Source organism: Convolutriloba macropyga, chromosome 11 (genome assembly GCF_964194025.1).
Source record: "Convolutriloba macropyga chromosome 11, txConMacr16.3, whole genome shotgun sequence".
NCBI lineage: Eukaryota > Metazoa > Xenacoelomorpha > Acoela > Convolutidae > Convolutriloba > Convolutriloba macropyga.
In genome coordinates this window covers 56,710,527-56,733,112 of record NC_134478.1, presented here as the reverse complement: position 1 = coordinate 56,733,112, position 22,586 = coordinate 56,710,527, and the positions used below count along the sequence as shown (strand labels likewise).

At 33.3% G+C, this 22,586-nt stretch overlaps 3 protein-coding genes across 4 annotated transcripts in view; all 3 read right to left on the bottom strand.

The window, feature by feature from the left end:
• Window positions 1-22,586, bottom strand: part of LOC142349475 (uncharacterized) — a 477,119-nt gene that overhangs the window by 106,657 nt on the left and 347,876 nt on the right. The gene's annotated exons all lie outside the window — the stretch shown is intronic.
• Window positions 1-22,586, bottom strand: part of LOC142349478 (uncharacterized) — a 254,211-nt gene that overhangs the window by 29,093 nt on the left and 202,532 nt on the right. The gene's annotated exons all lie outside the window — the stretch shown is intronic.
• On the bottom strand, window positions 11,120-20,874 carry LOC142349512 (uncharacterized). Of its 2 annotated transcripts, none has more exons than XM_075401118.1 (4): window positions 20,821-20,874; window positions 20,049-20,201; window positions 13,559-13,920; window positions 11,120-11,530 (listed from the first exon to the last, which is right to left on the bottom strand). In XM_075401118.1, exons 2-4 carry the CDS (start codon window positions 20,180-20,182, stop codon window positions 11,196-11,198), a joined length of 831 nt encoding a protein of 276 aa, XP_075257233.1. In that variant the 5' UTR covers window positions 20,183-20,201; window positions 20,821-20,874; the 3' UTR covers window positions 11,120-11,195. The 2 variants fall into 2 exon arrangements, with proteins under 2 accessions (XP_075257233.1, XP_075257232.1); XM_075401117.1 differs by lacking the exon at window positions 20,821-20,874 and adding an exon at window positions 20,763-20,818.

The window sequence follows — 22,586 nt, the reverse complement described above, 5'->3', positions numbered from 1 at the left end:
TAACTTCTTTCAACTAAACTTCAACTTGTATTTCTTTTATAACTTTGTATCTCTTTTTTTAGCTATATTTTTTTTTAAAAAAAAACAATTCTGTGTGTATTAATTTTATAATATTTTTTAGTTATTTATTGATGTCTGACCAGTTTAAACTAGTTTAGTAATTGTTTAAAGCACAACTATTTAGCGATTTAATTATTTTTTTGTTTTTTTTTCGGTTTGCTGTTCGTATTCATCAAGTCACAATGACAACTCGGACCGCAATAATTTTTTCGGCCAAAACTAACTAAACGACCGGAGCGGTGCGCAATATAAGCTATTAACAACAACAACAACTGCGTAAATTTGTTATTTCTACTCACTTAATATGCTCTACTCTTTCCCCACACTAAAGTTTTTTTCCACAACGATTCATAGATAACTCCCACACGAGTAAATTTTCACTTCGATGGGAATCTAATATTTGTGGGAAATTGGAACTAGTAACGTATGCCAGATCAGTGAAGAGCTGGTTTGAATTCTAATTTGATAGCCCAAATCTTGTTGCTTTTCAAATTTTATTTCTATTCCCGAGTATTTTTCCTTTTTTTCTAATTAAAGTGCTTTTCTTGTTTGTCCTTCTACCGAAAATTTGAAATTTGAAAAGTTTTTGAAATATTTAGTTGAATTTAAATCTCTGTCACCAGTATAGTATCCGCGCACTTTATGCAGATGCGGTTTTTGTTGTGAGCTTCCTAACGCACGTTACTTATCCGGCGGAAGCTGAAGAAAATTTTCAAAGTCAAAACTTTATTTCAATTGCGAATTAGGAATATTCAGCGAATGATACAGAGTTTAATCGAAGCCTTAAAGATAAAAATTATAATAAGAGTTGTTAAAGGGAAATATGAAGAAGTTTTATTTCTAATGGGAAAGGCAGCTGAATTTATGATTTTTTAATTATGGTCGTTGATTTTGATCCTATCATGAGTTAATTTATTTCGGCTTACTTTTACCATTTTCTGTAATCGGTTTGGCCTTTTCTCATGGTTACTCTTACCCGCATGGGTTATTGTTACTTAGGCTAACAAATAACAGGTTTACCTTCATGAAAAATCCGTTAATTGGCATCATAATGTATGACGCTTTTCTTTTTGTTCTGTTAAAAACCGGTTTACTCTTGCTTACAATCTGTTTTTGTTCGTATTATTAATTTCGAAGTTTCCGAATAGTATCTGTATTCTGTACTTTACACGCTTGTCATACGTTCATAGGGGTTACTACACGCTGTTTCTGTCGTCAGTGGTTTCTAGCATTTGTGACAGTTCAACTGTGGTATTAGCTGACTACTCATACTGCTAAAGAATTAGAACTTAGAGGACCCGAACCTACTGTCTCCAGAACAGCGGCCAGGAATGCTACCGTTCCACCAAAGCTCTGCTGAAAAAGCAACTTTATTAGCTTGATTTACCACAAGCTTGGTTATTACAGAATTGAAACAACTAAAAAATAGTTTGTATACTACTTGCAATTTTAGATGCTAATTTATGCTACACTTTAAGGATGGTAGACAAGTTTGGAGTTTCCTTGTTGTGTTGATCAGTCTGAGGTTTGTTACTTTCTTTTAGACTAAAGATTATTGGCCTCTATATTGTAGAAGAAGTGGGCTCTATCTCATTATAGACAACCCACAAATTAATAGAGCATCCTTATGTTAAAAAGAGCTAGGGTGTAGGTTATCTGACCGCTAAGGTGTGGGGCTATAATAAGAAGGAACCTGAAAAAGCTCATCTTCTGAATTTTGACTTTTGACTTGCTTTCCGCTGTTGCTTTGCGCTCTTTTTAGAGTCACGTAAGATTTTTCCTATTGTATGACTTAGAAGGCCCCACGACAAAATTTCAGGATATTGATTTTTCCACTAAACGTTTCAGCTGATTTCTAGGGCTTCGACAAAGAAATGTCAGTTGCTTGTCGCTCAAGAAAGCCTATGGATAGTACCCTCCACAACATTTTTTATGCTGAAGTGGTCGTAGGTATGGTAATTCATAATTGTCCCTGTTTCTAGCGGCTTTTGGTATTATTTACAGACTTTTCTTTGTTCGGCAACGTATAAAGTTATAACAAGGAAGCTGGCTCACGTTTTCCGATTTACGCAAATGAATTCAAAGTTCAAGCAAGCTATTGGGGTCGTCTTTTACGGTGCAAATAATGTCATATACACATATTTAAATCAGTTTCCTGATTTGGTTATCAAATCGTGTAATTTTACAATGGAATCTTTGCCAAGCAGCATAATCCAAATTTTGGGATGACTCTTTTTTTATGTTTCGACAGTTTTTGTGATACCAATTCTGACAGTTTCTGCATTCAACCACGTTGCTATTTCAAAAAACGCTTTCTTACTACAGTCAAGGCATTTTGGTTTCAAAATTTTGTACCTCCGGAGCTCATCTCGTTCAGAGCATTTAGATTTTGATGAAAAGTTTTTATCCAAATATTGGCCAAGATTACTGCCAGGGAAACTCCTATTGCCAGTCTTTCCTATTGATAAAATGGTCTGCAGGCTCTGTGGATGCAAAACTTATTGCCAAAAACTGTTTGAAATTGAAGCCTCTGCGAAATGGGACACGAAATATCAGAGAAAGGGTGTTTTGTGTGATGAAAAAGCAATCGCATTACTCAAGTGAGCGAAGGGTTCATTGCTTTGTATAGGGTGCTAAGTCTAACTCTTATAGTTTCGCAATGGAATTTCCCCGTGAAATGGTTCACAATATTTTTCCAACTTGACTATAATACACACTAAAAAACGTTCAGGTAAATTTACCTTAACGCAGTTAAGGGAAACCTTTGTTGCGGTAAAATTAAGGTAACAATTACATATAAGAACCTTGCGCAGGTAAAAATTCTTTTGTGATCTCGTTGTCGTGTTTTTTGTTTGACTCTATTAAGCGCTTTTTGTTTTAGATATATTCTTTCTTTATCGTTTCTCGCTGGTTGACTATTTGTAATAGTTTCTCTGTTTTAGTGTGTATACATATGTCATTGATTCATATGTTATTGATGAAATAAGTGCAGCAGAAAGCGCCTTAAAGTTCTTCGAATTTGTTTTCAGGGATTCCATCGTAGTAGTGCAAATGTTAGCGATAGTGTTATTTGTTATTTCATTACAAATAAGAATTTGTAGGGTGTATATATCACTGCTGTATTTTTGAAACGGGATTTCACTAGTCTACTTCGAATATTTAGAGCCAAATTTTCACATAAAAATTCTGAGATAAACAGGCAAATGAATCTCGCATACTTCTACTTTGTCGTTGGTCCACCGCCATTTAACTGCCATTTAACTTGTCTAATGAACAAATGGTTACCAACAAAGATTTGTTGCTATGAACTTTTGGCTGTAATTATTAAGATTACAGCAAGAAAGAATTGTCTATTACAATAAAAAATTCACCTTTGCTGATCGTTCTTAGCGTGCTTTTTTGATCTGTATGTATAGCATGAAGTTCTATAAGTTATAATTGTCACTATTGTTCTCGATTTGCTTCTTTTATTTTTTTGTGCTGACTTAATTATTTGACAGCTTAAATATCCCGGCCAAATGAAACAACTCAGAAAATTTTCATTACATATTTGTTCAATTTCGGATAATTGGATATGAGTGTTTGACCTTGAATTTTGAGAGTTTTAGAAAAAAAAATGTTTACGTCAGTCGAGCTGACTTCACAAAATTTTTGAATAACCGAGTAAATTATGATGACTCTCCGATAACAGCAATCAGCATTTTCTTTATCAGTTTTCATCGGTGTCGAAATTTTGGTTGTATGTTGATTTCTGGTCCTTTTTTTAACAATTCTACTATTTCGGTGTTACGTTTTTCTTTGATTTGTTATTCATCAGTAATACTAGTGTCGATAACTACGTTTTGCATAATCTGTAACTTTAGTTATTAGTTTTAATTTTGACTTTCTGGTCATCATTGTCTAATATCTTTGAAAAAATGGTGGAAAAATTTCATTAGATATTTTTGTTCATATGTAATATACCTTGGCTCATTTTAATTGCTCAATAAGTTCTTACTCAATGTTGAATGCTACAAAATCAAACAAGTCTCAATAACTACATCCTCCTGTGTAAATAGTAGTTAAAGTTTTTTTCTGAGTAGTGATTTTTATCAGGTTCACCTGTTCGCCCAGAAGTTTATTTCTCATTTTGTTCAATTGTGAACCTTATAATAAACAGTCGTGGAAAATAAGAAAGTGATATAAGGTTATCTACAATTTCGAAGAACGGCGTTATAGTAAACTTCATCTTTTTTAATAAGTACTTTCTTTTCTTGCTTCCTACTTGAGTTATAACGGAGTAGCTGTCGTTTTTTTTTACATTCAAAACTGAACGTATCACTTATTTATCGTGAATTATTTTGACGTCAGGAATAACGTTTAGCATCCGTCGGGGCTTACTTCTTTAGAGAATATCCCGAAAAGTTACCTTTTTCTTTGCAAAAATATAAACAGTAGTTTTTAAGACTGTGTAATGCTTCTTGATACTTAACAAAACAATGAGACAAAGTTGGAGCGTTATGTGGGCAGGTCTATGACCACAAAAAAAGATGTGAGGAGCTATATAGGGAAAACTCACAACATTGTGATGAATAAATCTTTCCTCATAATTATGCAATTTTTCTTTAGCTTTATCGAAAATTTGTATTTTAGCCAAAACCCCATTCCAGAAAATCTTGGAGAAAATATTAAAGTCTTCTATCAGGAAAAAAAAACTTCTTCTCTAGTTGTTTAAGTTCGCATATAAATGAAACGTACTGTTTTTTTGGAAATGCATTTTTAAATTATCGTGACAACGTTTGTTTCGAGGTTATAGTATCCTAAGTTTGACAAAAAGAGATTTTGAAATTGAAATTTTATGATGTGTGCTTGATAAAAATCCTTCAATCCTGAAACTGACATTCGACCGTGCAGACTTTGTTTTTTTTAAATAGTCTTTTCGCAAATCTATTGCAGGATCTTTTCCGTTTGTGCCCCCCAGTACGTTATGCTCCCACCAGTTACAGAGCACGTGTCATTGCATAGTAAATCATTATGTAAAAATATTGCATGTTCCTCTGGGGGTTGCAAATAATATGCACCCACTAAGCTGGGGGGGGGAACAAACGGAAAAGATCCCTATTGAAGATCTTCTATCTTTAGATTTAATCTGTCTGGAATGCGTCGATTTCCTCAGGATAAAAAAACGTTGTTTTATCAGGTTCTGCTGTAAGATCTGTTTTTCTGGGCAATATCTGATGTCCTTTCGGATATTTTCCGTTTGTACCCCTCATCTTAGTGGGTGCATAATATTCACATACACCAGAACCACGTGCAATATTTTTTCATAATGGTTTAATATGTAACAACACGTGCTCTGTAACTGGGGGAGCATAAAGTACTGGGGTACTTGGGGGGGGGGGGAGGGGGAGGGGCACAAATGGAAAGGATCCCTATTTCTGTAGGGCAACTTTTCCTTTCTTAATCTTAGCCTGTGTTAAACAGGCAAAAAGTTTTGTTTGCTTAATTAATGGAAATGGGATTGAACCCTTAAAAACCTATTTGGTACGTGTATAGCCCACCTGCTAACATAAAAATTTGTAAACTTCCGATTTTTAGAAGTTTACAAATTTGTAGACTAATGAAATTTGAAAATTACCGGGTGACAAATAACTTCTCATGAAAACGGTTTCAGTTATTTTGGTTATAATGACAATGAGTGGTTCAATTGGCTAAACTATCAATTATAGATTTAAGGTATCAAGCATCACTAACTGGTTATATAAAGTCTTTCTTGGGGAGGATAAGGAACGAATTATCAAACCAAAAGATTTCTCATCTATTTCTTTTAGTTCTCTAATTTTTCCTGCCGCAATCGATCCGTCTAATTTTATTAGAGTTTATAGTTTTAATCTCAAATGAGTGCAGATTTTTTTGGACGTTGTTTGTTGATTGTGTTATCTTCATATAGAGTTAGATGAAACTTTTTTGGATCTGCCAATAACATATCTATGATGTAAATAATAGTTCAAACGGAGCATATTTGGTAATGCCGCTTTGTTTGAAAGAAAAAACTCAAAAGCAAGTATAAAGTTTTTGTACTTTGAATGATTAATGGCTGATTTTGTTTATTGAACTTATCACTCCTTGTCTACATTATGATTTAATTGCTTTTTGGCTTATCTCTGACCTAAGAGAGCTGACCTTTAACATTTGACTGCATCATATTTTACTTTTAGTTGAAAAAAAGTGTAGCTAGCTCGTTTTCATCTGCTTTGTATTACTCAATTACTTCTCAATAATTTGTATTCTCTAATATGTATTCTCAATAGACTCAAGTATTTCTTCTTGATCGAATGTGTTATTTTTATACGCTGTTGTTTCATTACTCTTTAATTTTGCTAGCCTATGTCGTAGTTGTTTTGCTCAACTGTGGGACAAAGCGTAGATCGTCTATGCTTTGGAACTCGTCTAGTCTGTGAGCAGACTTGGTCTATACCAAAAATATTCGAGTGTTTATGTTGCTCGTTGAAAAACTTCATTGTGTTTCAAATCACCGTACCCCATGTGTGCGTTCAAAAACTTTCCTTTTATTAAACGACGACAAAGGAAGACCTTGGCTATTTTGACATTGGGTAAAAATGTCTGTGACTAAAAAATATTGTGCTCGACAGTTTTTTGAACTCTTTGTTTTCTCTCTAAATTTTCGGCTCGCAAAAATAAATTTTTGCCAGATATTGCGAATTACAAACCCATATTTTATAACTCATATATCAGAACTTGACAATAGACTCCGCGATCAGGAAGCGTATACACGAAAAAATAGTGTGCGAATCATGAACCCTCCCTTCGACGCCAGTAAAAACGAAACATTGCCAGAGATCATAAAGTTTTTTGAAAAACATTTGGATATTTAATGCATAACAGAGAGTGGATTAGTGTCGTATCTTATTTTCCCTTCACTCAGACCATTACCAGCAGAAATAATGCCCAATGTGATCATTTATTTCGTTCAATTTCATAAAAAGGCATTGGTTAAGAAAAATCGACGCAAATTAAAACGTATAAAAAACCCATAATATGAAAAAAATACATATATCAACGAGCCTATTGGTCTTGTAGAACAAAGTTTATAGTCCAAAGCTGATAGGCTTGGACTCATTGTGACGTCAAGAAATTGCAAACTTTAAGTATTAGGCTTTACATCTGGCGGCGATAAAACAAAAAATGTGCGTGTGGACTATCTGAATGATTTCGATAAGTTGAAAAATCATATCAAAAAGCAAGCTCGGCAAAACATCAATAAGACTCGAGAGTGAAAGCGAACTCATGATTGCATGGACGAGGCCAGATTGCGAGCCTAAAATTTTGAAAAATGTCTCCGGAAGAAAAAAGCAAATTATTAACACAAACTTCCTAGCTGAAGCAAAAAATGGAAGAAAAACTCTAACAGTCTCAAACGAATATTTGTGTTCTAGTTATGAAACAATGTTTGTGTTGTCGTTTATGGAAGCGTCTCGGTTGAGCAATCTCAGGATATTTCTTGAACTTTTTTGTCTTAGGTAAACTAGGTTTTAAAAAAATTTAAAAATAGGACTGGTTGAGTATTTTATTTTGTTTAAGCAAAATAAAAGTCAATTTTTAATTTTATTTTTGTAAATGTTTTGTTTTGGAACTTCCGCGGAACAACAAGAGTGACAACAAGGCATCTTTAAGAGCTATGATGTATTTCAGTGACTTTCGCCGAAAATCTTTTTAGATACTTTTGAGTACAGTTGCAGAACTAAGTACAATTGTGTTACTGCGACATCCGTGGTGACACAATTGAAGCTAAGGAAACAGTTTTTTTCGTCAATTTCCACAACAACCAAACTGTGATGAATTTTTTTAATGGTTTAGTCAAAACAAAGCAATTTTTTAAAATTGTACAATAGTTTTTTTATATTTTTATTGACTTCTTGAATGACATCCCTTTTTCTTTATCACTGTTGCAATGGTTTAGCGAGCGATGGCTTAAAATAGATGGAAAAGTCTACTTTTTTTCTGTTGCAGAGTATAAGATCACTGAGCTAAAATTTCGAAAAATTTAGTCAACTGGTCTGCAAAGAAGACCCTTTGGTGCTAGCTTTAACTGAAATGTGGACTATCGAATTTACCAATGCGAATTGTTCCTATTAGATAACTATCCGGTTATTAGTAAAGAAGTTATTTTATGTAATCGGACAAAACGAGGAGGTGGTTTTGGTATCTACCTTATATATAATCTCGAATTTGAGGTATTACATTGTGAAATCGTTATTGCTACACAATTGCTTACCATTTTTGTACTTAACACTACACCTCAGTTTGCATTCACAATTGTGTGCAAACCACCTGATACAAATAAAGATAGTTTCATTGAAACAATGAATTGACATCTAGACAAACCACCTGGAAAAAAATTTTATATCATGTTGTTTGCGGGGACTTCAATTTCAATCTGTTAAACAGTTCGTTCACGGCATCATGGTTAACAGAATTTAAGGAGAGTTATGATTTTCCTCTGAAAAATCATTAACTCAAAAGACGAGGAAAAAATTCTACGTCTCTAAAACAATTCTGCTTCGCCAATTTTAAACTTTACTGTGACGCTGACCAAACCGATATAACAGACCATTTCAGCGTTCAGGTAAACAGATATTTTTAAAGTTGAAAGTAACCCACTTATAAAGATTTTAAGGAGGGACTGGAAAAAATGTAAAAACGAAACTCACTTCAACCAACTTGAAAATTGGATCTCGTTTGCTATTCGGGAATGTGAAGAAGAACTCCAAAATTGAAATATCAATGACGCTTCTGCATTGATCCACGATTTATTAAGTAAGGCATTGCCAACGTTTTTTCAGAAAAAGAAAAAACGAATCTAAAGAGAAAAAAAACAAGAGTAGAACTACAAGTAACATCAAAAAAGCGTCGGCAAAAAAGATGAGGTTTTATACATTTTTTATTTTTCGAAAAACCCAAACCTCTTGGGAACGCTAAAAAACCAGCGTAACAAAAATAAAAACTAGTTGAAAATTCAAAAAAAACTTATTTGAAACCTTATAAAGATAAACTGGGACAAAAATCAGAGATATTTAAAATCATTCAAAAATTCAGCAAATTGGAATTAATAACCAGCTCGGTGTAAATAACTTAAACGCCGATAGCCTAAACACATATTTTGGTAATGTTGGCAAAAACATTTCATCAGTTCTCCCAACCCTTGAGAAACCAAAAAATAATAGTAGGTGTAGTTAATCATTTTTCCTTAGAAAAACAAATCCTCATGAAATTGCTATATGTATTAGTAGCGTTAAGAACTGTGGATCTGAAGAATTAATGGGTCTAAGCAATAAATTGTTAAAATTGGTCAACTCCTAAATCAGTGCCGTTTTGTCTGGATTAATTGGGCGATCTCAGAAGTAAAATTTCCAAATCTTTGCTCCCTCTAATCAGCCAAAATAATGAACGAAATTTTAAAACAAGAAAAGTTTCTTTTCTAAAAAAATTTAGCCTCTTGCACTCCAAGCAATTTGGTTTCCGAGAAAGACGAAGCAATGCAGAAGCAATTAAAGATATTATTGAAAATATCAGAAACAATAATAGTAATCAAATAAAAAGCATCTGCACGTTTCTTGACTTAAAAGAAGCATTCGACACTCTTGATCTCAAATTTCTTCTACAAAAGTGTGCAGATTATGGTTTACGAGGACCAGTGTTGGCAATTTTGCAAGACTATGTTTCCAACAGAACACAATTTGTCATCGCTGCTGACAAAAAGTCTAACTTACAAAAGATAGATACGGGTGTTCCACAAAGTTCTGTCCGCGGACCTATTCTCTTTGTTATATATATATATATATATATATATATATATATATATATATATTTACATATATATATATATATATATATATATATATTTATATTTATATATATATATATATATATATATATATATATACAAATGGCCTTCCAGAAGAATATTCAGAGATTCAAATAACATTATTTGCAGACGACAAATCAGTAGTTCAGAACTACAAACCTGATACTGGAAGTTTAATTGCAAATGAAAATTTGAAAAAGTTAGCAACTGGTTTTAAAAAAAAAAATTACGGTTAACACGTCAAAAACACACATAGTTGAATTTCCATGCCATTTTGGTAACAGGTTTCTGGTGAATGGACAAAAAATTCACAGTTCTAAGTACCTAAGTTTGATAATTGATCAGAAGCTAGAATTTGATGCGCACTTAAAAGGAATCACAAAAGCTATAAAACTAAATGTGAGTACAATAAGACATTTTTCAAAAGTGTTTGACAGTAAATGGTTGATTAGAATATATATTACCTACATTCAACCAGTTTTTCAGTACGGAGTTTAAAACTATGGAACAACAAGTAAATCAAAGATCATGAAAATTGAAAAATACCGAAGATTTATTTGGAGAGCTATTTGAGGTGACTTGCTCATAAGATTGTAATTTAGATAGAGGCATAATAAACAATTTCTTAAGACAGAATTTTGTAACCAACAAATCGTTCTTACCTAATTTTCGGGAGAATTATATATTTATTCGAGATAAATTTCGAGATACTTTTTGCTCCTTTTGGTGAAAAATAGATTAATCAATTTTCGATTAAGATAACAGAAGTGAATAAACTTTAAACGTGCTCAGTTGCAGTGTCTTTATACAGGCTTCTCAAGCCTTTGATGTCCAAGTACATTGTTTATGTTCTTGAAAATAGTTTATTATTATTATTAACAATTAATCGCTTAAGCCCTTCTATAAAAATTTTACCCAATAAAAGCCCACTACAACAACGTTGAAAAATTCGGACGCAAAAAAGTGAAAGAAGTCACCATTAAAATAAAAGAGCAGCTTAAATCATGACAAGAGCAGTCGGAAATTCGAAAACAAAAAAAAAAACAATCGAACCCCCTCAGACCCCCCGCCACCTCTATCCGCTCTTACCATGACGTTTTTTGCACACACTGCAGCGCGCTAGTGGAACATAATTTTATTTTTACTATTAACTTTGAACTATCTGATAGTCAACAATAGTCTTAATGCCTAGAAATTTAATTAGTTATCTGTGATTATTTATCAACCTTAAAGCAATCAATTTTAATCACGAAATTAATCAAATCATTCATCACAATTTGAGAGTATATGGCAGGCTAATAATCTTTTGAAAAATGAGCTTGCAAGCTTTGATATCTTCCGCCATTTGGGCATCCTCCTCGGCCATTTTTTCCATATCCACAAACCTCTCCTTCGAATCCTCAAAGCCAGTTGAAGTGTTGGCCCGCGCATAGAAACCCTGAGTCATATTAGCATTTGCGGATGGACCCGGAACGACCCAGTTGGGGTCCAGAACATCATCGGTTGCTTTCCAGGTGAGAAGAGACTCGGTGAACTCAATGCCCGCTTTTTCGCATATAGCTTTCACTACTTTTATGGAGCTCTCTTTAGTGGCCAGCTGAGCACCTGGAATAGAAAAAAAGCAAATAAAATACAAATTTGATTTGAAGGCTATGGTCTAACGAAGAATAAAATCAAAAAACTAAAAAAAAGGCCTGAAAATATTACGGACTAAGTGATATAAACCACGGAAATAATTGAATAGTCGAGCTAATTTAGGGTTGAAAAGACAAATTTCAGTTTTGCAAAAACGTATTTCACGCATCTAAGGTTGCTTAATAATTTAATTAGACTTTGATATTTAGTAGCAATTTTTGCCTGATAAAAGATTAGCATTTATGAAATCTGAGATTTTGACGCATCTGAGCAAAGTGCAAGCAACATACGCCAACGCTTACAGCGCTAATATTCAAACATAAGACGGAAAAAAATGCTCAGACATATAAAAAATGCCCGCAACTTTTGCACGATTATGAAGAATTACGGTTTTGTACCCTAGTCGAGACCAAGTGGTTATATTGCAAGGTTATGCCAGAATCTTGCAAGATTCAGGTAGAAGAACGGTTATCTCGCAAGATCTGCTAGAAAAATGCTGATCTTGCAACGAAACCATCGCTAAAAAATTTCAAAAAGGTGACAGTGTCATTGAAAAAAAAGGAAAAAACTCTGGAAATATTGTTTTCTTTTAATTATGTTGCTCATTTCTTTGTGATAAAAATAAACAGTAAAAATGTTCAAAATATATAAGTTCTTAGCGGTTATGCTTAGAAAAAACCTTGGTCGCTATCTTTTTACAACGTTATTGACAAGTAAAATTCCCAGGTAAACTAGGTAAAATTCCCCAATCAACCTTTTTTGAAATGAAAATTTATGATTAACTATCAGCTCTCCTAATAACTCGTCTGCTTGATCTCCTATACCTTTTTTTATTCTGTATTTTTTGCAGAATTCCCGTTGAGGTAGAAAAAAACTGTTGCTAGGTGGAAAATGAAAGCTGAACACTATTTTGAGTTTAAAATTGGTTCATTTTGCAGCTGAAAATTGATCAAACAGAAACTCAACTCCTTTCCTTTGGTTCGTAAATTTATGACGTTGTAACTATTTAGAGATATGTATTGAAACCATAGGTATGAAAACTCAAAGCTGGCATAAATAACAATTTTACAACTTCTGGGTTCTTTTGTAGTATGAAAGGGAAAAGAGTTTGTTGTTTGTTCTTAAAACTTGAAGTTAATCATTTTAAACATAAAAGATATTTTACGTTTGTGCCCCCAGTACGTTATGCTCCCGCCAGTTAAAGAGCACGTACTCCTTTTCTAATGCCTTAGAGTAATATTTCTTTGATGTTCTTTTTATTTCTTTTGTTGATACCCAGAATATGTGTATACTCAAATATTGTGAGATTTGTTTGTTTTTAATTTAAGATTTAAGGAGAGGATTTAGGGTGATTTTTTGTTTGAAAATTGTTTTTGCAAAAATGGCTATCTTGTTAGAGTCTGACCGACAAAAATGGCTACCTTGTGAGATTCTGGCAGAAGAAATGGCTATATTTTAAGATTCATTGTTATCTTGCCGGATTCTGTAGATAATAATTGACCCGGGGTAGCAATAAAATACAAAAATTGATCTTTTTGGTTCAAAATTGGCTGATCGGATTCTTCTTAAAGCTTATCAAGTTTCTGCATCACTCATTTCTTCTGATTTTATTTGTTGCCTCTCTGGTTGAGGATGGCGACGGAAGATGAAATGAAAATGTGAGAAATTGTTGATTTTGACAATTTTTCATTGTTTTTGTCGAAATAAATTGTAAGAACTGACGTTTTTGATTGCTTTGTTGTCGAAATCGTAGGTGTTTAAATTATGAGCCTTTTTGTCTATTTTGTCGCAAACTTGTGACAGTTGTTTTTGGTCGCTTTAATTGCTGGCTTTAATCTTAAGACCTGACATCATAAATGCTCTTTGATTGAAACCACAAAGTTTTATATTAACATTTTTTGAGCAAAACCGCTGAAAACCGACATTTTCATGTTTGAAAATCTCGATCTCTAAATCAGCATTAAAACAATATGATTGAATAATAATGCTATTTCTTACTGTCGATGATCATCGGTGGATTGTCGCAAATCTTAGTCACAGCTTCGATTCCGTCCAAGATAGTTTGAAAGAAATGCCCGATGTCTTTGTGGAGTGTCTTTGCCATGCCATAAAAGTAAACTTTCGAGGTGGGCAGGAAACTAGTGTAGACAAACTCAGGGTCGCGAACTAGGAAAATATTGACGGAATCCTTTTCTATCACTTCTTCATATCTGCCGTTGAAAGCGAAGATGAAGTCTTTGAGAATCTTTACTTTTGAAGTGTCCTCTCTCCATTGTTTGATGGCGGAGCTTTTATTGTACCCGGGGACCACTGGGACTTCCAAAAGTGCTCCTAGTTGCTCTGGAGTATCTGTGTACATGCTAAAATTGAAAAATAACAAATAGTAATTTTGGTGCTAGGAATGTTGATTGACAGTGGTTTAGCCACAAGGAAAATTGAGGAGCTTAGCCGAGAGCTTAATTCCGATAGGTAGAAAAATCTGATTGGTCAAAATATCACTAGTTCGTCCAACCAATGAATTTTTTGCTTATCGGTCAAAAATCCGCCAAATTTGAGGGTATAAATTAGAGCTATGCTAGACTTAAATGAAGAGACTATATGAAACGCAAACAGCCTATATAAAAAAATATACAATGACTTTGGTGATTTTTCTGACTTCTGCTCGACTCAAACGTAATTTTGAGCTTTTACCAGGTCCATAATTTCTTACAATGGGCCGAAAATTTTTATGTGCTCTTTGAAATTCGGGCTATTGCATATAACGTTATCATTGAATGTGGCAAAATTTCAAATGTTTTATTGATAAAAAGCTGTGCTAATATAAATAACAACAACCTGAAAATATCGCATTCATAACCAAAAAATGACACTCTAAACTCATTGCTAATGAAAAGTCTATCAGAAGAAATATGCTCGTTGGTTCCATTCGACAGAACAGAGTCACAGCATAACTTATTTGCCACAAAAAAATTGTCCTATTGCTTCGGTTTTTAAAGTCTTTTGACAACGTTCCAGTTGTTTTCTCAGTTATACTCCTTGTTGTTCCGACCCCTCTTGACGGGGAAGGAACTATATACTCAAATGGGTTTTTTTTTGTTCAGTCAATTTTGGCCGATCGATATATTAATCGTAGAGAGTTGAGACTGGTATCATTAGTCAGCTTGTCCAGCGTAGAATATGGAATTAAAAAGTTTTTTTTTGTAATTTTCGTTTTTTACAGTGAGTTATCGAGGTTTAAATTTTGAGAAAATAGTGTGAATTCCGGTAAGATTTTTTTTTTTCACATTTTCCGAAATTTTCGCCAATTTTGCTAAAGCTTTTTTTTAAAATTTTTTTTAGAAAGTGTTGTTGAATTTTGTTTATAAAGACAAAAAATTTTATTGCAGGCTATTTTTTTTAAATTATTTTAATTATTTTGCCAAAAATTCTGGCTAAATTTTTCAAAATTAAGAGTTTTTCATCAATAACAGCACGAAATAAGTCTCTTTAGTCCAGTTTGATTAAATTTACAGGAAGTAGAGAAGCAAAAACCACTATATTAATCTTTTAAGACTCAAATTGGGGCTTTTCCTTCTTCAAGTTCCGTTGAGAGTGCTATGTAATTAAAAATTTGCCGTTTTTTGTTGAATTTATTCGTTGATTATCAAAAACTCAGCATCTGTTTTTGAGTTTTTAACTAACAAATATCAATAGTTATTACATTTGAATAAATAACAGTTCCTAATGGACAAACAACGTTAACAGGGCTAGTTTTGAATCAGTCTTGGACTTGTATAATCCAAAATTATTTGGGGTTGTAATCAGTCGGTCTTTTTTATTAAAAAATCGATCTTTTCTACATTAACTAAATAACAGAACATTTCAAACCAAAACTTACTAATGATAGGTCCAATTGGATTCCTAACTAACTCCACATTGTTTTATCTAGTTGATTATTTGGAAACTTATGGTCATTTTGACTTTTGAAATTATTTGATTTTTAAAAAAATAATGACTTATTGAACTTTGCCTCTATTTTTCTCTCAATTTGGTCAACTTGTAGCTTATTATCAGCAATGAAAGAATGCTTCTTCTTTTTATTCAAATCAAAATCAATCTTTGTTGCGGTTCTACGCCTTAAGTTATGGTTTTTTGGCTTTGATATTAATAGATTTCACATTCATTTTTTTTTTGAATTTTAGGCATTTGCCTATTTTTTGGCCTTTTCTAGTTTTGTCTCATTATCACATTATTGACAGTTCGTATATCGCATTATTGGGCTTAAAAATAAAACACGATTGATAATTTTAAAATCCTTGAATATATATATATATATATATATATATATATATATATAATGATTTTAAGTGCTTCGACACTACTTTCTCGAAGAATTTTTTTTTACATTTTTTGAATTTTTTCTTTAACTGTCCTTTTTACTTTGTCTGTTTAGTTGTTTGAAAATTCCAGTACAATGACCCGGTTTCATTGGCTTTTCGTGGACGATTAAATAATCCGATGTTCTGATATTAGAAGATAGCTGATGGCTTTCAAGACTCTGAAAACAATTGTTTTACAAATTAAAAAAAAAACACATTGTATTTTCGCAATTTTCTCGAGTATTGTCTGTTTGTTATCTAGTCTCGTTAATTACAAGCCAAATATGAAATTATTGTTGTCAAAAGAATGTTTCAAGAGGAATTAGTGCCACACAATCTAATGTTTTTAAAGAATTCGTTGACTTTACTGGCTTCGACACGGAAAAAAGTAAATTAATTTTTGATTTTTGTCATGTTTGACGTTATTTTTGTAGACGTAAGACATATTCTGAATAATTTCAATTTCTAAAGACTTGCTCTGGAAGAATAAACGAACCTATTTAAATATTTCATTCTGTAATTAATGACACTCAAGTCTTCGAAAAAAATTAGATTGTTACTTAATTTTGTTTTTTTTCATTTTTATCTACTTGTTACCTAGCTTCAGTAATAAAAGGCTGAATAATATATTATAGGTGCATGCAGAAAGTGCAGTCGAACATATTTTGACGGCCATAATTTGGCTTTACGGTTTCGAAAGCGTTTTCTGCCAAGTTTTTGATGATTATTTGTTTGCTGTCTATCTGTTGTTCTTTTTGTAACCGCATTAAAAATTGAATACAGGCAGTTTGTTAATCTTTCTATAGAAGCATTGATAATTGTACACTTCGGGGATATTTTAGTTGATACCTGATGATTTTCATTACTTTGAAATTAATTGTTTTAAAAAAAAATCGAATTTTACAATTTCACTGTTTTTGTTCTTAATTGTCTAATTGTTACCCAGACTTTTTATTGACTACTCCCATATATTGTCTGGTGAATTACAATTAGTTTTGTTTATTATCAGTTTGATCTTACGCTTTATTTTGACTTTGTTATTAACTTTTGTTTTTTAAAACGGACATGAACTTTTTGATGTAATTAATTTATTTTGTTGTTGTTTGATTTTGCTGTTCATCTTGACTTGCTCTCCTAATACTTGCGCATATCATCAATCTAATGCACCATTTTTACTTTACTCCACCACTGAGTTATTTGCTTTGGAGGCTATCTCTTCGTTCATACACCAATATTTTTTTTAAAAACAGTGCTTGAATTTCTGGGTTTTTCTATGTTCCTCATTTGGTTGACAATCATGCCAAAATTGTGGATGAGTGGGTCGAAACCTTATGTGCAATTGCACATTACCGAGTCACTTTGTTGTAACTAGGCTACCCAGGTTTTGGTCCAGACCCAAATTGAGCTATGATCAGACTATCCAGAGTGAAATGACCTCTGATCAGACTTTCCAGACCGAAATTACCTCTGATCAGACCTTCCATACCAAAATGATCTCTGATCAGACTTTCCAGATCAAAATGTCCTCTGATCAGACCGAACCCAGACTTTTGTCCAGACTATGGTGCGCTTATGATCAGACTCAAATTCAGACCATTGTCCAGACTATAAACAGACTATGATCAGACTTTCCAGACCAAAGTGACCACTTTTTAGACCAAAACCAGACCTTTGTCCAGACCATAGTGCGCTTATGATCAGACCCAAACTCAGACCATTGTCCAGACTATAAACAGACCCTGATCGGACCATCTTCAGACCATGGTCCAGACCTTAATCAGACTATGATCAGACTCAAGTGCGCTCAAAATAGTCTGATCAGAGTAAGATTTTAATTATGAACAAATCTCTTAAATTTGCTATAATATATTCATTTCATAAAAACTGGTGTTTGCAGTATTAGAAACATCTAAGGAAAAGCCAGTTCTGAAAATATTGCTAATGAAAACGAAACCGAACTGTTGAGGAAAAAAATTATTTACTATTCCCCTTAGTTTATATTTCTGACTCAATGGATGAACTTAGAAAGCTTTCCACAAGAAACGTTGTGGTCTTCAGTTAATCAAAATTTCTTCTTGAGGGGACCGGCCTTTGCTATCAGCTGGACTCCTCGTTTTTGATCAGAGTCATCGAACTTTTGATGAGTCTCTGATCGGAACACTGCTTTATTGTTGCCTCTTGTTAGAGCCAACATCCCTCAATAAAAAAACAAGAAAAAAATGAAAAAATAATGCACCAAAAAATAGTAAATTGATCAGACTCAAGTGCGCTTGAAACGGCCTCTGATCAGACTCAAGTGCGCTCGAAACGGCCTCTGATCAGACCGAACCCAGACCATGGTCCAGACTAAAAAGACTATGATCAGACTTTCCAGACCGAATTGATCTCTGATCAGACCAAACCCAGACCATGGTCCAGACTAAAAAGACTATGATCAGACTGTCCAGACCGAATTAACCTCTGATCAGACCGAAATCAGACCATGGTCCAGACTATTGTGCGCTCGAACCGCTTTCCAGACCCTGTAATTTCGGTCTGGGAACACAGGGGTGTGCGCTCGATTGGGTCTGATCATAGCTCAATTTGGGTCTGGACCAAAACCTGGGTACTATGCCAAAATGGAACTACGCTACTACGCCATATATAGGCTACTGCATACAACCACACAACAAAAAGATTCCCAGAAAATAAATTTTGACACAGGAAAGAAGCATGTTTGACCAGAATGTTGAATAAAAATACCGTGCTCGACTCAAGAAAAAGACTTCAACTCGACTTTAACTGCTTAGGAATATTTTAGAATCTGAAGCTCAATTCAATTATTCAATGAGTATTTTACAATCTGAACAATCTTTTACAATCAAAGATAAGTTATTAAATCAATAAAGACAATAACAGTCAATACTATTTCAACTCACTAAAACTTAATCGTCAATTATTTAAATTTTCTATCCAGACTTGCCCAAAAAGTTTATTTAAAGTGCAAGCCATTAAGTACCTGTAAAATATATGCTTTTGATGAACAATTTTCGCCCGAGCTAATTGAATTTTTGGTTCATATATAGAGTTTCAGTGATATAATAAGTTGGAAGTTATTCGATTCAATAATAGAAAGTTCCTGTTCTTTTCTTTTTTTGTCAAATATTATAGTGTGATTTTATCTGCATAGGAGAATACAAAAAATTGAATATCTGTAGTAATTTCTGATAGGACTTTTGTTCGTTTGAACGAGCTTGTGATAAGAGTTCTAGGTGGTTGAAGTGCAAGACGGAAACTGGGAAACTGGTATGTCCAGACCGTCTCAGACAGAAAATGATCGTCCGAGACGGAAAGACTTTCGCCAGATTTTCGTGCGTTTGTGCGATCAAGTACAGACTTTAGTGCGTTCCACAGACTTTCGTGCGTTCATTTCCAGACTTTTGTGCGTGCATGTTCGGGTTTTCGAATATACTTAATTCCGTCTGGGACCTCAACCTGAGGTTTCATGCGATTGAAACTGTTTCTGATCAGATATTCGTGCGTTTAAAACTACACATAATTAAAATTTGGTTCGTTTGAAACTGCTTCTGATCAGATATTCGTGCGTTTAAAACTACACATAATTAAAATTTGGTTCGTTTGAAACTGTTTCTGATCAGATATTCGTGCGTTTAAAACTACACATAATTAAAATTTGGTTCGTTTGAAACTGCTTCTGATCAGACTTTTATGCGCTCAAATTTTTCTCCAATCAGACCACTGTGCGCTCAAGTTTACTTGTGCTGGGACTATAACGGACCAAAATAACCTTTTATCAAATTTTGTCCAGACCATTTTAACAACTTTTGTGCGCTATTCTGCTGACTATTTAATTCGAGCGCAAGATGCCTATGTGAGCGACAGAATTTGATCTGATCAGAGCTCAGTTTGAGATGGGACTTCAACTTAAAACAATCAATCAAGATTTTTTGAAATGTAAAGATTGAGCAAATTTTTAAGCAATTGCAAAACACTGTTTTATGGACTAAAGCGAATGAAGATTTTAGCTATAAAAACTGGTAGTTTTCCAAGCACTTAGTTCTTAAAATACTTTTTTTAGTCAGTTTTTTTGAAGAGTTTTTTAAGTGACTGAGGATCCAAAATTTGTTTACCTATCTTCGTCGCCCAAGTAGTACGCCCACAAGAGGTTCTCGAAGAACACTTTGGAATCCGGAATATTTGACAAACATTTGGTCAAGGCTGTTGATCTCGATCTTGGAACAAACCAGATATTAATCTGAACCATATTTCTTGGATTTGAGAGCCTAAAAACAATTGATTATACAATCATTTTGTTTGCAGACAACTTTTTTTCACGATTTCACAACTTTTATTCAATTCGCTGAAATTGTTGCCATGGGTCGATAAAATTTTTTAGTTGTAAAACTTGTTTAATATGTAATCATTTGATCACTACTTTATTATAATCTAGAACCTATAATTGTCGCGAAGATTGATACCTTGCAAATTTTAAAATCACTCGTTGCCAGGTAAAACAGTGAAGGCTAAACTTGATAACAATACGGGTGTGAAATGTTTGAGGAAAATTAATTAAAATGAAAACTTGTCGGTTTATAATCAGATTCGGTTTGGAAAATTGAAATAGCTGCAACTATTGTTAAAGCCCAATATAAGATGTTGAAGTAGCTTGAAAAATTTGAACATCAAAATATGAAAAAAAAACAAAGGTTTTCATTGAAAAGAGTATCTAATTATATCTTTTAAACTCTTTTAAAAATTGGCATGAAGGAGAAATAATTGATTATCAAACAACGGAGCTCATATGGTTTTCATGTTTTCATTGAAAAGAGAATATGGTGCCATACCTATTTGTAAAGCTTCTTTTATTTTACTAGCGGATAACTATAATTTAATACAACTTACGCAAGTATTGATTTCAACTAGCAGTTATTTCGATAAACTTAGCCAACCTGTAAATATCCGAATCGTTTGATTGGGAGGGAGTTAAAGGTTCTATTATTTGTTTTTGATAAGATCGGTATATTGATCGATTACGAGAAACTAACTGTCTCAAATTTGTTGTACTTTGGTCAACTTTATTCTTCTCTTTGGGCTGTTATAGTAATAATCCTGCTAGTTGGCTATAATTGTAGTGATAAGGGTTCAAAATACAAATCGATATAAAATTAGAAATCATTGTTTGTCCTATTCTTGTTAATTAAACTTTGATTTTCTGAACAGGAAAGTGCTAAGAGGAACAGACAAAAGATCATCAGTTTACTTTGAATAAATTGCTCCAAATTTTATTTCACCGGATTTTACTTTACATTTTTTGGGCATATTTCGGCATTTTTGTCATATATGCCCAAAAGTTTTGTGACCTTTGAAAGCACCATGGTTATATGGCGTGATCAACGAGTATGATCGTTCAAACTTTCAAGAATTTTTATGGAAGAAAATAACTGTATAATATTATTAAAAAATAGTAAGGCAGACCCTAGTTGGGCGATTTTTACAGCCTTAAAGTATAACGAATTATGGCTACTTATTTCTGCGCGCGAAGCAGTCTTACCTATATCTCTAAGACTAGCCGTCTCTATAAAACACTGAAGATAAACTTCAAATATTACGGTGGTACTATAATATAACATTGGAGTCAATGGTATACACATGTGCAATTATCTAATAGACTGATTGAAGTCAGCCGTGCAAGCGCTATGTAAAAGAGAAAAGATTGTTCTCAGTCTCTGATCGGCTCAAGGTGTACATTCAGTTTTTCAATTAATACAATAGTTCAGAAGAGATTTTTGATTGAAAAAAAACTAGTTTTCTTGATAGAGTTCGATCCCCCAGGTTTAGATGTTAATTTATGAATTGCCCATGCAGGACCCCAATAGAAATGAAAACTGGACTGAGCTTGACCCAAATTTTTACCCAAAATTTTAAAGTTCGTCTTTAGCTCGAATTCAACTAGTTGCTCAACCATTTAATTATCGTCTAAAAAAGCCCAACAACAATTACACTGTCTTTTCAAATCTCCAGATTTCAAGTTGGTCCGCACACCAGTTACCCCTCGATCATAGGAGTAATATATCTATAATGTCTCCAGGGACAGACGCGGTAGGAACCACAAAAACTGTTAAAAAGGAACAAAAATACTGAGTTTTTTATATGTAATTAAAAAGATCACTTTACAACAGTTTTCGTTGTTCTTTCCTCCCCTGTCCTTGGAGCTGCTATATATACCCGTACCTAACGCTCAGAAGATATCAGTACTGATTCAGAACGATTTCGGAATAATTTCTGCATTAATTCTAAAATCTTTCTGAATCAGAGAAATAATCAGAATCAGTGGTCTCTGAACTTCCTCTAAATCAAAGGAAATTTCAGAATGCGTTTCTGAACTGCCTGTGAATCAGAAGGAAACTTAGATAAATTTTCAACCCTGCAGGGAGACAAAAGTAAAGTTTTCAATAACTTTTTAAATGTTTTAATTAGCTTTTGGAACAACTTTGAAGCTTTATAGGAGCACTTTGAACAAATTATATCTCCAAAAAATCCTGACTGTGAATAAAGAATACTAAAAAAACTAAAACTGATGTTGGAAAGTAAATTTTGAACGACAAAGATAAGTTTGAGAATACAAAGAGTTGACTTTTAGAAATCTCATTTTTATATTTAAAAAATTT

Coding starts and splice junctions, on each gene's coding strand:
- LOC142349512 (XM_075401118.1), bottom strand. CDS start 20,182: ATGGTTCAGATTAATATCTGGTTTGTTCCAAGATCGAGATCAACAGCC. Junction 13,921..20,048: donor TACTTGGGCGACGAAGATAG/GTAAACAAATTT, acceptor TTTCAATTTTAG/CATGTACACAGATACTCCAG. Junction 11,531..13,558: donor TCCACCGATGATCATCGACA/GTAAGAAATAGC, acceptor TTTCTATTCCAG/GTGCTCAGCTGGCCACTAAA.